Source organism: Daldinia childiae (genome assembly GCF_008694065.1).
Source record: "Daldinia childiae strain JS-1345 chromosome Unknown Scaffold1, whole genome shotgun sequence".
Classification (NCBI taxonomy): Eukaryota; Fungi; Ascomycota; class Sordariomycetes; order Xylariales; family Hypoxylaceae; genus Daldinia; species Daldinia childiae.
In genome coordinates this window covers 480,100-495,048 of record NW_022984642.1, presented here as the reverse complement: position 1 = coordinate 495,048, position 14,949 = coordinate 480,100, and the positions used below count along the sequence as shown (strand labels likewise).

At 38.1% G+C, this 14,949-nt stretch overlaps 3 protein-coding genes across 3 annotated transcripts; 2 read left to right on the top strand and 1 right to left on the bottom strand.

The window, feature by feature from the left end:
• Positions 1–258: 258 nt before the first annotated feature.
• Positions 259–2,938, bottom strand: GL218_00115 (Rpb7-binding protein seb1; the record flags this gene model as incomplete). Its single annotated transcript, XM_033576527.1, has 7 exons — positions 259–726; positions 780–933; positions 990–1,023; positions 1,078–2,010; positions 2,125–2,227; positions 2,489–2,734; positions 2,819–2,938. 7 exons carry the CDS (start codon positions 2,936–2,938, stop codon positions 259–261), a joined length of 2,058 nt encoding a protein of 685 aa, XP_033441587.1.
• Positions 2,939–4,877: 1,939 nt separating this feature from the next.
• GL218_00114 (Citrate synthase, mitochondrial) lies at positions 4,878–6,467 on the top strand (the record flags this gene model as incomplete). The annotated part of the gene is made up of 4 exons (XM_033576526.1): positions 4,878–4,997; positions 5,053–5,117; positions 5,180–5,373; positions 5,425–6,467. 4 exons carry the CDS (start codon positions 4,878–4,880, stop codon positions 6,465–6,467), a joined length of 1,422 nt encoding a protein of 473 aa, XP_033441589.1.
• Positions 6,468–11,633: 5,166 nt separating this feature from the next.
• On the top strand, positions 11,634–12,765 carry GL218_00113 (Citrate/oxoglutarate carrier protein; the record flags this gene model as incomplete). Its single annotated transcript, XM_033576525.1, has 3 exons — positions 11,634–11,868; positions 11,955–12,627; positions 12,711–12,765. The coding sequence occupies 3 exons, from the start codon at positions 11,634–11,636 to the stop codon at positions 12,763–12,765; spliced, it is 963 nt and encodes a 320-aa protein (XP_033442306.1).
• Positions 12,766–14,949: the final 2,184 nt, after the last annotated feature.

The window sequence follows — 14,949 nt, the reverse complement described above, 5'->3', positions numbered from 1 at the left end:
CAATATCAACGAGGACCTGCGCCTAACTAAAGGTCCTATGAGGCCCAACGCAAAATACCACCAACGCCGTTCCATGCTACGTGATTCGTAAAGTGGTTGCAGCTTGTACTATTGAAAATGATCTCGATCTGCAACCGTCCATTAGGATTATTCGGAGAGAAAATTTTGAGAATTCCCTAGAAGCCTAGTGGGTACCAAGACCCGGACACCAATTCAACCCAATTAGTATCTTCCAAACCCATTTTCATTCGACCAGTCCTATTGGTCGGCAGGAGGCGCTGGAAACGCAAATCCCGGAGGGAAGACGGGCATTCCGTTGGGACCTGTTCCGATACCGAAAGGGAACGCCGGGACAGCCGGTCCGGTAGTAAGTCCATTCATGTCACTCTGAACATCCTCTTGTCGCGGGTCCCGGTTTCGTCGCCATCGGGTGAGGTCTCCTTCGTCGCTGTCACCTGGGCCACGGCTGGACTTTGGCCCGTGTCTTCCGCCCTTGTCAGTCTGCATGCGGCGACTGATGGCCTTCGATGAGACACCAGCACCAATCTCGATGTCTGGCTCCTCAACTACCATGCCTGACTCGATAGCACGACCACCACTTCCACCATATTCAGCAGTCAACATCCACTTTCGGTCAGCCTCGGTCAATTTGCTGATGGGTATGACACTAATGCCTGTTTGATAGTCGCTACAGTCACGAGGACCAAACCCTACTCCCCAACGAGTCTGTCTCCACGTTAGTAATGCAAGGCGTGATAATAACTCTCGACACTACTTACTCTAAAAGTGCTGCTCTCCATAGCCTCCTTAGCAGTCACGGCATCTCGACGGGTGACCATCTTAACAAATGCATGACGCTTGTCTTTGTTGACGATGCAGGTCTGTACTTGGCCATGGCGGTTGAAGACACTACGCAACTCGCTCTCAGGACAACTATGCGCATTAGTTAGTTTACAGCGCATTTCCTCGTGAATAGATATGTGACTTACGTGACACCCCCTACGAACAACGTTCTACTCAAGACTAGAAACCGTGTTAGTGTATAGGATTACAATAGACATACAAGTTATTTTTTACCTTTGATGTGACCCTGAGGGATAGTCCTGTCAAACTCAACCCATTTAGCCGTAGGCTGGGGAAAGCCGTGTGCAGGGCTTGGACTACGACCTCGGCGTCCAGGACTACGCTGTCGATAACCGGTGCCTCCGGTACGTCCTAGACCAGGAGAGTTACGTCCGTAACTACCATATTCACGATCAGAGCGACCACGAGGAGAATCACGCGCATCCCAATGACGCTGAGGTGAACGCGACCTCGAACGATTGCGATATCTATTTGGAGATCTCACTTGCTGAAATTCGTGGTCACGTGATTCTTCAGGTCGAAAGCCACCTTGACCCCACAAACCAGCATACGGAGGCTGACCTACCGGGGGTACTGCAGCTGGATTAGCAGCAGGGGGTGTAGAGATACTGTTGCTCTGCATGCTAGCTATGATGGCTGGAATCTTATCGAACGGCACGCCCTGGTCGGCGAGAAGCTTGATCAACATAACCTGCTGCTGGACACTGGGGTCCATACCAGGAGTCGGTGCTGCAGGGACAGCAGAAGCTACACCTGGAAAGCCCGCGGCTTGATTACTAGCATTCACCTGGGGCACAGGGGTATGAGCCTGAGTCTGAACTTGACCTGGTTGAGGGAACGGGTACATGCCCGGTAGATTTACAGGTTGTTGAGGTGGTGCTGAATAAGAAACAGGAGGCTGGCTTTGGGTTAGGGGAAGAATAGGAGGTTGAGCTGCACTTGTCTGTGCCGGCGGTACGCTGTACGCGCTAGCTGGAGCCTGAACGTTGTTGTTGTTGGTGGGCGTAGCTGTGACATTTTGTCGGGCAATGTTGGCGAGGGCCTCCATGATTGCGTTCGGAGCCTCGACAGCATGTGGCTTATTCTCGGTCAGACCAGGTAGACCAGGGCCGGGAGGAGGACTGCCAACCGGTGTGGTGGATTCGTCTACAAGAACAAACAAGGGTCAGATATGTGACCTCAAAACAATGCAAGAGACGGTGAAGAAGTGGGGGGTTTCTCTCTATTGTCAAATGTCAAATTTAGGATCGGGAAACCTACCTTTCGCAGCAAACGATTTCATCTTTTCTTTGAATGACTCGATCATAGGCCGAGGAAATGTCTGGCCTTTCTCCCAGATGTCAATGAGCTTTTTAATCTTATCCTATACGGAACGGTTAGGTAAGTACTTCTTTTAGGTCAATGTTGCAAAAAATGTGTCTTAGTCAGTTAAGCCCGTAGGCGCGCAAGGCGCGAGCAGCAAGCAGCGAGTTACCATGGCAATGGTAATGGCAATAGAGATATAGCCTAACACTAGGAAATAGCACGACTAGATGTGGCTTATCCTAGGAGCATCGTGACTGAAGCAGATGCTATCGCCAAAACTACGAACTGTATGCGACGACGAATGTATGATAAAGCGTACCTTTTGTTCTCCGGGGGCGTTCTGAAAGATATCATTCATAAGCACAGGAAGCAGTTCCGTTACTCTATGCACGCCAGCAGCGTATGTTCCATCCTTTGCAGAACTATTGATAGGCTGACCTTGATGTTTGGCTTGGTCAACCCATTTGCGAGTTACGGAATCTACGACGTAGAGCACTCCTAACTTATGAGTTGCGGGGGCTTTCTTGAAGTGGGTGTAGATCTTCTGGATGAGTACGGATTCCGACTGTGACGTAGATAACCAAATTAGCATCTATTCATATACGTGCGCCGATGCATCGACGTGCGCAGTTGTGCAGTCTAGTCTTACCTGGACGTTGTCGACACACAAGCTGGTCAATGCCACAATACGGGATTGGGTAACTCCGGGTGGTTTTAGATTTTGCATGGCATTCAAGCCAGCCTCAAGCTCTGTTACGGGCGACGACATGATTGCTCTAGAGCTCTCTTGAATACTTGGAGAGAACGGCAAGCACACAATGTACAGCGAGAACAGGCTCGCAGCACCTGTGTAATGATATACGATAGAGTCGCGATAGTCACCCAAGTATTAAGAGGGTTGGTTTTATCTTTGCTTCGTCTAGCTTTTCGGGTGATTACTTGTATTTTTCTTGCCGCGACCTAACGAGTTACAGCCGTCAAAAGGCAAATCTAGGTAAAAGTCGATGAATTCCAAGTGTCCTTTTTCAATGTAGTAACGATTGAATGAATGATGAAAATGTCCAGCGATGCCGAGTAATTTGATGCGACAGTGAGAAACACCACTAAAGCCTTTTTTGCACCTCTACTACGGCCTGGGGGGAGCTTTGGTCCCGGTACGAGTGTCGATTGTTTGTTAGAAACTTGACTGTGCTGTTATGGTAAGCTGAGAATAGTGGCGCGGATTGAGATACTGGCGCGATCAATTTGATACAGCTATATGAAGAAGTCGGCAAAATTTACAGGGTGTTGATGCGATGCGATGAAAAGTTGATGTGGGATATTTACCGCGGATGGGGTGGGAAGTGTTTAGGAAAGAGGAGACGCCGCAAGTTCTAAAAGCTTTAACTTGTTGGCTGGCAAGATTTTTTTTTTCAGTCGCGTGTTGCAGAGGTGGGGGGTTGAGGGAGCACTTCGTACTTGCCCAGCCACAAGTACCCACTGTTCTTTTCGCACTTGCCTTACGCTTTACTTGCCTTGGTGCTTTAGCGCTACCTAGGTACCTTGCGCTACCTTAGTACTTAGGTACCTATCCTACAATCGAGATCAGAACCAAATTTTGCATGAGCTTTAGGTAATAATATGTTTTGTGACCGTCCAGTAGATTTATATTACACACGTTCTCTACGACAGCAAGGTATGTTATAGCGCATGAGATGTTACCCCAGGTAGTAATATGTGACCAATACGTGTTTTGATTGTTATCAAGTAGGGGACTAATATGGATATATGTCCAACTAAGCAAACACTTCAAGTCTTATACTTCAAACTATCCATATCATTCACTAGCCTCATATAATTCAATTACTATCTATCATGGATTATCCGCTAATACATATAAGAATAAGAGGGCAGTATTTGCTAAATCACTACATAATGCAGGGTGAATGTATTCAACAACAGCTGTCCACCGTTGTCGGGCATCTAATCCTACTCTCGATCCTACTCACGTAAGACCCGAACAAACTGTAGAGGCTTTGCAAAGACTGATCTTAACAAGGCATAATAATACACATCTAATTTGAGTACTACATCGTAGCAACCAACTTTTTTTTTCCTTCTCCCAACGAACAGAGAATTGCTTGCATATTTGTCTTTATATGTAGGTATGCATATACAAAAAAAAAAAAAAAAAAAAAAGGTGAAGCTAAATTGACGTCAACGTCACAAGGCAAGTAGGGGACGTGTGCGTGTGATGGGAAGGCTACATATCGGGAAAAATAGGCCGTTTACACAGGTTCTATTCGCGGATATGCGGGCACTAAACATCCGCAAAAACAGCTTCTATTGGTTCATCCTTTCTGCCGTAGTAAGTTTTTGGTGAGGCTTCGGCCCCAATTGGCAGCGACCTAAGGGAAAGTTGAAAGCACGTAGTGATAGAATATGTACATGTGTCATAGGCGGTAGATATAGGATAAAATCAGGTACCCTTCCGTAGTTCGCAACAGATGCCGGACCCGCTAAATTTTTCTTCGGGCTTCCCCCATCCAACCGAGACCGACCCTAGTCCGTCACCCAGTCAATTAACCAATAACCAAGGTAAAGGATACTTTTTCACTCTTGAGGCATTTCATCATTCTTTTTATCCTTTTTTCACGAAGCCCTATTACCTCTTCCAACTTCCTGTTTTCACCATCATAATTTAATTGCTTCGCGCTGCATCATCAGCCATGGCGTCTACCCTCCGTCTAAGCTCCTCTGCCTTTCGAACTACGCTGCGGGCCCCCAATTTTGCGGTCCGTACCACAGCGTTCAACGCAGCACGATGCTATTCTTCTTCTAAAAGCCAGGTAAGTAAAATTCCAATTGCCTTGTGTAGCATCTTAAGCTTACCAATTCATCCAGACCTTGAAGGAGCGCTTTGCCGAGCTACTCCCCGAGAAGATTGAAGAGATCAAGGCCCTAAGAAAGTAGGTTTCTAATATTTAAAAATACATTGCCCCACACACAAAAGCTCATGGTTCGTGCACAGAGAGCATGGCTCTAAGGTCATCGACAAGGTCACCCTCGACCAGGTCTATGGTGGTGCCCGAGGAATTAAAGCTCTAGTATGGGAAGGTTCAGTCCTTGACTCCGAGGAGGGTATCCGCTTCCGAGGCAAGACGATCCCCGAGTGCCAGGAAGTTCTTCCCAAGGCCCCCGGCGGCAAGGAGCCCTTACCAGAAGGTATGAAAAAAAAATTCTCGTGATGTAAAGGGCGCCGGCTAATTATTCTAGGTCTTTTCTGGCTGCTCCTGACCGGCGAGGTCCCTACTGAGCAACAGGTTCGCGACCTCTCTGCTGAGTGGGCCGCTCGATCCGATATTCCCAAGTTCGTCGAGGAGCTTATCGACCGCTGCCCTACCGACCTCCACCCTATGGCGCAGTTCTCCCTTGCTGTCACCGCACTTGAGCACACCTCGTCTTTCGCCAAGGCTTATGCCAAGGGTATCAACAAGAAGGACTACTGGGGATACACCTTCGAGGACTCGATGGACTTGATCGCCAAGCTCCCCACTATTGCTTCTCGCATCTACCAGAATGTCTTCAAGGGCGGAAAGGTTGCGCAGGTTCAGAAGGACAAGGACTACAGTTTCAACTTCGCCAACCAGCTGGGCTTTGGCGAGAACAAGGACTTCATCGAGCTGTTGCGACTATACCTGACCATCCACACTGACCACGAGGGTGGCAACGTCAGCGCCCACACTACTCACCTTGTTGGCAGTGCTTTGAGCTCTCCTTTCCTATCGCTCGCCGCTGGTCTAAACGGTCTTGCTGGTCCTCTTCACGGTCTTGCCAACCAGGAGGTCTTGAACTGGCTTACCGAGATGAAGAAGGTAATTGGTGATGACCTAAGCGACGCTAAGATCACCGAATACTTGTGGTCCACTCTCAACTCCGGCCGAGTTGTTCCCGGTTACGGCCACGCCGTTCTCCGCAAGACGGATCCCCGATACACCGCTCAGCGAACATTCGCCCTAGAGAAGATGCCCAACGACCCCATGTTCCAGCTAGTCAGCCAGGTTTACAAGATCGCCCCCAAGGTCCTAACCGAGCACGGCAAGACCAAGAACCCGTTCCCTAACGTCGATGCTCACTCTGGTGTCCTCCTCCAGTACTACGGCCTGACTGAGGCTAACTACTACACTGTCCTATTCGGTGTCTCGCGTGCCATTGGTGTGCTACCGCAGCTCATCATCGACCGTGCCGTTGGTGCACCGATTGAGAGGCCCAAGAGTTTCTCTACTGCTAAGTGGATCGAAATCTGCCAGAAGCTATAAGGAATGAGGAACGCATTTTTCCTTTCGTCTGAAAAGAGCATGTTTCACAAACGGAAATAGAACGGTCTACCGAGAGCAGTGGTGTATCACGGGGGTTTGAATTAGAGATTCTCCTAGCGATACCAAAAAGCTGCACTTGTATAATAATACGTCATGATTGAATTTTGTATAGGTAGATGCAATTGAACATTAACTACTTGCAACATTCCACTTATTGTGAACATACTTAAGTTCATCAAATCAATAGGTAACTTCGTAGAAGCCATCAAAAGCCATATGGAGTGTAAGTCTAGCAGATTCGATCAATTTGGTGGCACTTGCATATATGTACGAAGCCGATGATCTAACGATAACGATATTAATAGAATATTAAAAAATCTGGGAGATTTGGGGGAAACCCGGGTAGCTTGTTGAGGTAGAATTAAGCTAGCAAACATGGTTGGTTGATGGGGAAGCTGCGAGATTATCGGGCGGCGTGCGTATCACTGGGATCTTGGCAATTGTTGAGAGAGCGTTCAACAAAGTTCCCGAGGGATCTGAGGCCCCGGAGATAGTGCTGATGTACTTGCTATACTTATTTATTATATAGCTTGGTAATACTTAGTGGCTTGGAAAAAGAAAAAAACAATCCTGTCAGCTGAAGTCAGGTTGAAAAAATACGGAATATATTATTCGAATTGTTGAAAAAAGGAATAGGAAATCAATATGAATCTATATAATTGACCGTATGATATTTCAAGTTGCCCAGTAATAAAGCAATTGAATCTAATTTACAAGTGGTTACCTACGTTAACGCTAGTAGGTATTAATTCCTATTCCATTGGCTAAATACAGGCGCTAGAATATATTAATGGTACCTATCATTCACCATATGCGGCCGAGGCAAGTAACTCTAACTATACAATAAAATTTTCCTAAAAATATAATAAAATCAATTTTACGTAAAATAAGTTAATATAATACCACCTACCTAATTTATATTAAGATTAATATTATTTTTTAATAAATTTATAATTTTACATAATTGTAAATTATATATGTTTATTTTAAAACTATTGCAATTTTTTAAAATAATAATAATAATAAATAAATAAATAAATAAAATATATTATTTATTTAATTAATGTTGATAATTTCTTTAAGGTTTATTATAATTACCTTATTAATTAAAACCTTATTTTATTATATAAGGCTTTAAATTAATATTACTAACTTAATTTTTTTAGTTTTAAATTATTTAAATTTTCTAATTAAGTTTTTAGATTTTATTTATAAAAAGACTTTAAGAAAAGTTTTAAAAAAGAGGATATTGTTATTTTAATACGATTTATAGATTTTGTTTATATTATATAAAACAGTTGATAAAACCTTTTGCAATATTATTGGTTAATAAAAATTTAGCGTATTTATTGTTAAAATTTTAAAAATAAAACTTAAAAAAGGTAAATTTAATAAAAATTATTATATTTATTATTATTAATATTTATATAATTGTTTAAAACAATTAAATAGTTATATTAATTATAATTGTTAATAAGTTTTATATAAATATAATTATCTTTATAAAATTATAATATTATATAATAAAAAACGTAATATTTGGTTTATTGTTATTAAAAATAATATCTATAATTATAAATTAAACCTTAATTTAATTAACACTAAATATTGATAATTTTTACAAAATAAATATAATTTTAATATTACTATTTTACAGTTATTAAAAATAGATTTTTTAATTATAAATAATATCGCTTATTATTTATTAGGCAATAACTTTAAATTTGATAATTTAAAACTTTATATAAAAATTAAACTTAAAATTAATCCTAACGATTTTTTCGATTTAAATATTAATAGTAATAAGTTATTTATAACAATTTATAATAAAAATATTATTATTATACTTTATAATATTTTAAATATTAAGTAATAATTTTAAAAATAAATATAAAAAAAATTTATAAATATTTAACTATTAATAAAAAAATTATAATAATATAAAAAAATTTACAATATTAATTATAAAATTAATATAAATTTAATAATTAAAAAAGTAACTTATTTATTTTAAACTTTTAAATAATATATTAATATATAATAATATAATTCTAAGGTTTTATTATTTAATAATATGTATAAGGTAATGTTAATAGTTTTATTTAATAGTTTTATTTTATATTTTATATTAATTTATATATAATATAAGTTAATTGATTTAATATGTTATTGTTAAATATTATTAATATTATTTTATTATATATTAATTTTTACGTTATTTTTAATTTTATTTTAAATAAAATTAAAGCTAATTTTATATAATAATTAGGGTATTTAAATAAGTTATAAATATAGTATAAAATTCAAAAACCTATTATAATATTAAATAATTTTTTAAAGGTATTTAAAAGGGTTATTAATTTAATATTTATATTATTATTATAATAATTATATATATAATATATTATAAAAAACATTACCTATTATATTATTAAAAAATAGGTTAAATTAATAATAATAATAAATAATTTATTATTTAAAACTAATAAAAAACGTATTATTAATAATAAAACGGTTTTAAATAATAATTAATTTGGTTTAAACTTTCTTTTATATAAAGGGCTTACCAGCAACAAAAATAACAAAGGTAATAAAAGTAATAAGGATTTCGAAAAAGTTAAAAATAAGTTAAAAACTAACGAAAATACCATTAATATTAAAGCTAAAATCTTTTTTTATAACTTTAAAAAAAGGTTTTTAATATAAAAAAATGGCTTAATATTTAAAAAGGATTTATAAAAGTTTAGAAAACTATTATTTACGTAAATACAAAAATAATATTTTGGATTATATAAACTTTATTAAAAAAGAAATTTTAACGTTAAATATATAAATAATATTTTTTTTTTTAAAAGTAAATTAAGTTAATTTAAAGTTTAAAAATTATTAAATATAATTTATTAATATTTATTTTTACTATTTTAATTATTATTTTAACTTAAATATAATAAAATACCATAATATAACTATTTTGGATAAAAGTATATATAATTATAACATTTTTAATTTTTAATATTAAAAAATTTTATAATATTTTAAATAAGGTTAACTAATTATAAAATTTATACATTAAAATAAAGTTTTTTATTAATCTATTATTTATTTAATTAAAAAGGCGATAAAGTATACAAACTTTATTTTTTTAATTATTTTATAAATTTTATATTTTTTTTTTTAAAATATTTATATTTTTAAAGTTTTTTTTACTAATTAATTTTTTATATAACGTTTATTAATTATTTAATTTAATATTACTTCTTTTAACGCAATTAATATTATAAATTTACTATATCTTAAATACATAATTATAAGATTATAATAATTAATTGATTTAAGGTAATATATAAATATTTAAAACGTTATATTAAATATTGTTATTGTAATTTTAATATATTATATAATTTAATATATAAAATTTATATTAATTATAAAATTATATACAAATTAAAATTTTAAATAGTTAAATCTTAAAATTTTTTTAAATATTATTAAATAAAAATATTTTATAACGTATTATATTATATATTTCTTAAGGTTTTAAAGCAAATATAGCAACAATATAAATTAATATATTAAAATTATTTAATTTAATATTATAGTAATATTATTTAATTAATTTATAAAAATTTATTTATAAAATAATAGGATTTATTTTATAAATACGTTTTTTTTAACTTATTATATATTAAAAAAAATAAACTAAATCCAGTTAAGTTATAAACCTTTAAAATAGCTAATATTAAAAGGTATTAATAGTTTTATTTTAATAGCAAATTAAATTTAATTAAGGATAAAATAAAAAATTTAAAAATTTAAAATTTTAAAGTATTTTAAAATTATAAACGCCAAAAGGTATATTCTAAAGGGTTATTTTTTAAAACGTTATAGTAAAATTTAAATAAAATTGCCTTTATTAATCCCAAAAAATATAAGTTTAATATAATCCTAAAACCTTAAAATTAAGTTTTAAGGTAAATTAATTATAATAGCTATTAAATACTGTTATATAATAAGGCTTCAACTTTAAATATAAAACTTATTTAACGTTAATAAAAGTATAAAATAAAGATTAATTAATAAAGGGCTATTATTACCAATTTAATTACGTTAATTTAAAATTAATAAAATTAATTAAATACAATAAATTAATAAATAATAACCTTAGTAATATAATTACTTTAATAATAATAATATATATAATAATATATAATATCTTTATTACTAACCTTAACGTTAATAAAGTTTAATATTATATTTAATCTTTATAAGTTATAAAGTTTATAAAACTATTAACAGTAATTTCCGAAACTTTTTTAATAACTTTAACAATCTATAATTTAATAGTAATAAATATTTATTATATTTTTTTAATAATTTGTAAAGTAATAAAATTAATGGCTAAATTAATATAATCAATTAAATTAATAGTTTTAGCTTTTATATTATTATTTTAATTAAATATATAAACTTATATTAAATTTAATTATAAATAAATTGATTTTTATTTATTTATTTATTTTATTTTATTTTATTTTATTTTATTTTATTTATTTATTTAAATTTAATTAAATATAATTATATAAAATTATAGATTTATTAAAAAATAATATTAATCTTAATATAAATTAAATAGGTGGTGTTATATCGGCTTATCTTACGTGAAATTGATTTTGCTATGTTTTTAGGAAAATTTTATTATGTGGTTAGAGTTACTCGGCCGAGGCTTCTTGACCTTGTTAACCTAACTGGCTTTGCTGACCACCGCCCCTCGTAGCTCCCTCCGTAGTACACTGCAGGCTTACGGCAATCGTAATCCGTTCACCGACACCAATCATACGCCCGTTTCTGCTGAGAAACCCCCCGACTCCGATCCCTTATTGCCTTTGCGTTTTGACTTCCCCGTCTCTCCCCGTCTCACAAAATCAACTTTACCATCCATCCATCCATCTTCTAATTTTTTTTATCCCTCAACGTCAATTGTCATCTTCTTCGAAAGGTTAATCCGTCGTCCTCTCCCCCCCCCCTCCTCCCTTTTACTCCTACTTGCGAAGAAGCACCCGATTGCCTTGGTCAGGCCCCTTTCCGTTAAACGAATCCTATCTGGAAATGTCCACCGCCACCGTTGCCGCCTCCGGGGCCGTCCCCCCTCTGACGGAGAACAAGTTGGAGAAGAAGCCCATCAAGTTCTCGAACTTGCTGCTCGGCGCCGGCCTCAATTTGTTCGAGGTCACTACGCTCGGCCAGCCCCTGGAGGTCTGCAAGACCCATCTCGCTGCGAACAGAGGCGATTCCTTCGCTTCTGCTCTGCGCTCCATCTGGAATCGTGGCGGTGTCTTTGGATGTAAGTCGCCATCAACTCCATAACTTTGCCATTGAAACCCCCATCCGAGTAAAATACACCGCTAACATGTAGTCTCCCCGTCGCAGTCTACCAGGGTCTCATTCCTTGGGCCTGGATCGAAGCCTCGACCAAGGGCGCCGTGTTGCTCTTCGTCGCTTCCGAAGCTGAATATTATGCCCGGGTCGCAGGCGCTTCGGATTTTGGTAGTGGTATCATCGGTGGTGTGACGGGTGGTGTCGCACAGGCATATGCCACCATGGGTTTCTGCACCTGCATGAAAACGGTCGAGATCACGCAGCACAAGCTAGCGGCGTCGGGCGTCAAGCCGCCGAGCACGTTCGAGACGTTCATGGGCATCTACCGCAAGGAGGGTATCCGGGGCATCAATCGCGGTGTCAACGCCGTGGCGATCCGCCAGATGACCAACTGGGGTTCGCGCTTCGGTCTATCGCGCTTGGCCGAACAGGGCATCCGCCGCATCACCAAGAAGGAGAACGGCGAGAAGCTTAGCGCGGTCGAGAAGATTACCGCTTCTGCTCTAGGTGGTGGCCTCTCGGCCTGGAACCAGCCGATCGAGGTCATCCGCGTGGAAATGCAGAGCAAAAAGGAGGATCCCAACCGTCCCAAGAAGATGACGGTCGGAAACACTTTCAAATACATCTACGAGTCCAACGGTCTCAAGGGCTTGTACCGCGGCGTAATGCCGCGTATTGGGTTAGGCGTTTGGCAGACGGTTTGCATGGTGGCTATGGGTGATATGTAAGTTTTTTTCTTCTCTTTCTTCTTTACTTCCGGCGCGGAAAAGAACAAGAACTACGTTGCTAACTAGAACCGTGAAACAGGGCCAAGAGTTACGTTGAAAAGCTGACCGGTGATAAGGTCACTGCTAAGCATTAGGCGGCGTTTTACACGGGATGGGATACCTCGTATGACGATAGAATAAGACACGGGACCCGGAGGTGCCCTTCTGGGGTTTTGCGGTTTTGTTACGTATAGAGTATTATTTTTATTTTTATTTTACGTTCGGCCGGTATTGTCCGGATTGACATTTGTGCCTGGTTGAGTAATATCATGGCGGCATCTACCTAGTTTTTGTTACGATCTATACTAGAGGCTCGGTCATCACAATACAGAGTGTTGTGGTTTTGGGTCGGTATATTTGCACGTGTTATCTTTATGTATATGTTTTGTGATGTGGGTGTCAATGTAGCATGTGATTCAGCATGTTAAGATGTAATGAGTTGACATGTGATATTTCCGTGACTAGCAGTGGGCGGTTACATTCTATCGACCCCTGTAATTATCTAGCTATACTTAATACTAACTATAATATCGTTTATTAATGTGATAAGAGGCATATATATATATATATATAGATACTTAGGTAGATTTCAGTAGGGTTATCGCGAAGTTGTAGGTCTTGGGATATACTGGTTAGCAATATCGCGGGACTTGGATAGATATCCAAAAATAGCGGCAGGGAACATGTTGCCGAAAACCAGATTGGATTAGGATAGGTACCTTAATCGGGAACACGAAATACAGTTGGCGTATATAATACTTCATTCACCATTAAGGTCTAGATGAGATTAATGTTAACACCTCTAGTTACCCCAGTTGCCGTCTCTTTAGCACGAAGGGGGAAGAGCATCAGACGCTCCTCTAACGTGTTCTTCACCAAACTAAATTAACTACCTGTTTCCTTTACTGCTCCTCTTCTAGGTCCTACCCCCAGGCCGAGAAAGACAGTTTCTCAGAAGCAACTGGTGTGCTGTATACCCTGAGTATAGACTTGAGGTCAGAGGCCAGAGTGTATTTGTCAGGGTATAAGTGGGTTAGGGGTAGGTTCAGGGGTAGATCTTCTGGGATTGAGTATACAAGGGGCGCGCAACGCACTCGTAAGAGGATAGAAGGCAGGTGTTAATAGTTCAATTCTATCTAGTTATCTTAACATTCGCTCTACTTATGACGTTCATCAAGGGTACAATATCTGACAAGAGATCTGCGATGTCGAAAGCCCCGACTGAATATACGTATTTTACTTGTACGGGCAATAAAATCAAGGAGCTCTACGAAACTACTAAGGATTAGCTTCTGAAAAATGACATGCAACCTAAGGAAGTTATTAGAGGAAATAATACATAGCATCCATAGTACTCTTCCTTCAATCCAGCTTCCATCATCTGCAAAGCCTCGGCGTGGCGTTTCTCCATATCGATGTCGACGATGAAGTCCCACCTTGACATAAACGACTTGAACTTGCTCGAGACCAATCTGGTTTCCTCACTCCTCCTCATTAGCATATCACCCGTTATCCGACTGGACTCGACGATCCGCTGCGTACGGGGGCGACGAACTTGATCATATATATACCTTCAAAGCCGTAAGAGTATCTTCGCACGCCCGAGCAAGGTGGAGAGGGTGAGACTGTCTTCGATAGACATGTCACCACCAGACCCTTACCATGGTGTTGTCGAATGGGCAGTATCGCCAGCGATGCACATTCTACCCGAAACATAAGTATGCGCCTTGGGGTGCTCCCAGAGGTATAAGGCTTTATGTTCAGGTTGGTTGCAAAGCAGCTATATGCTTATTAGCATTTTCACACTAAATATAATATATATATTGCCTTAATGAGCCCAGAGGTTATCATACCTCATATACAGCTTTATTAAGGGGAGATGGGTACTCTTAGAATAACTGCTTGATCTCGTCGACGCCTACAATACGTTCCCAGCGGTCCAACGACTCGCACTTACTTTCCGAGTCAATGGATACAATGGCAAATCGCACCAACTCGCCGTCACTTAGAATGTTGCGCATTAGAAAAGCGTTCTGACCGATCCAACTATATTCGCGGGCGTTCTCAATGTCTACGAGCTCTTTACCCAAGATTGCCTGAGCCTTGCCGAGCGGTTGAAGAGCCATAAGGAGCCAGCCACCGCTGTTGCGAGGAACTGTCGCAATATCGTTCTCTCCCAAGATGAGTTTTCGAACGGTGCTATGGACGCTATCGATACTTATGAGGATGTCGCATTCATGTGTAGTTCCGTCGGTGAAATGAAGTGTGATTAACCCGTT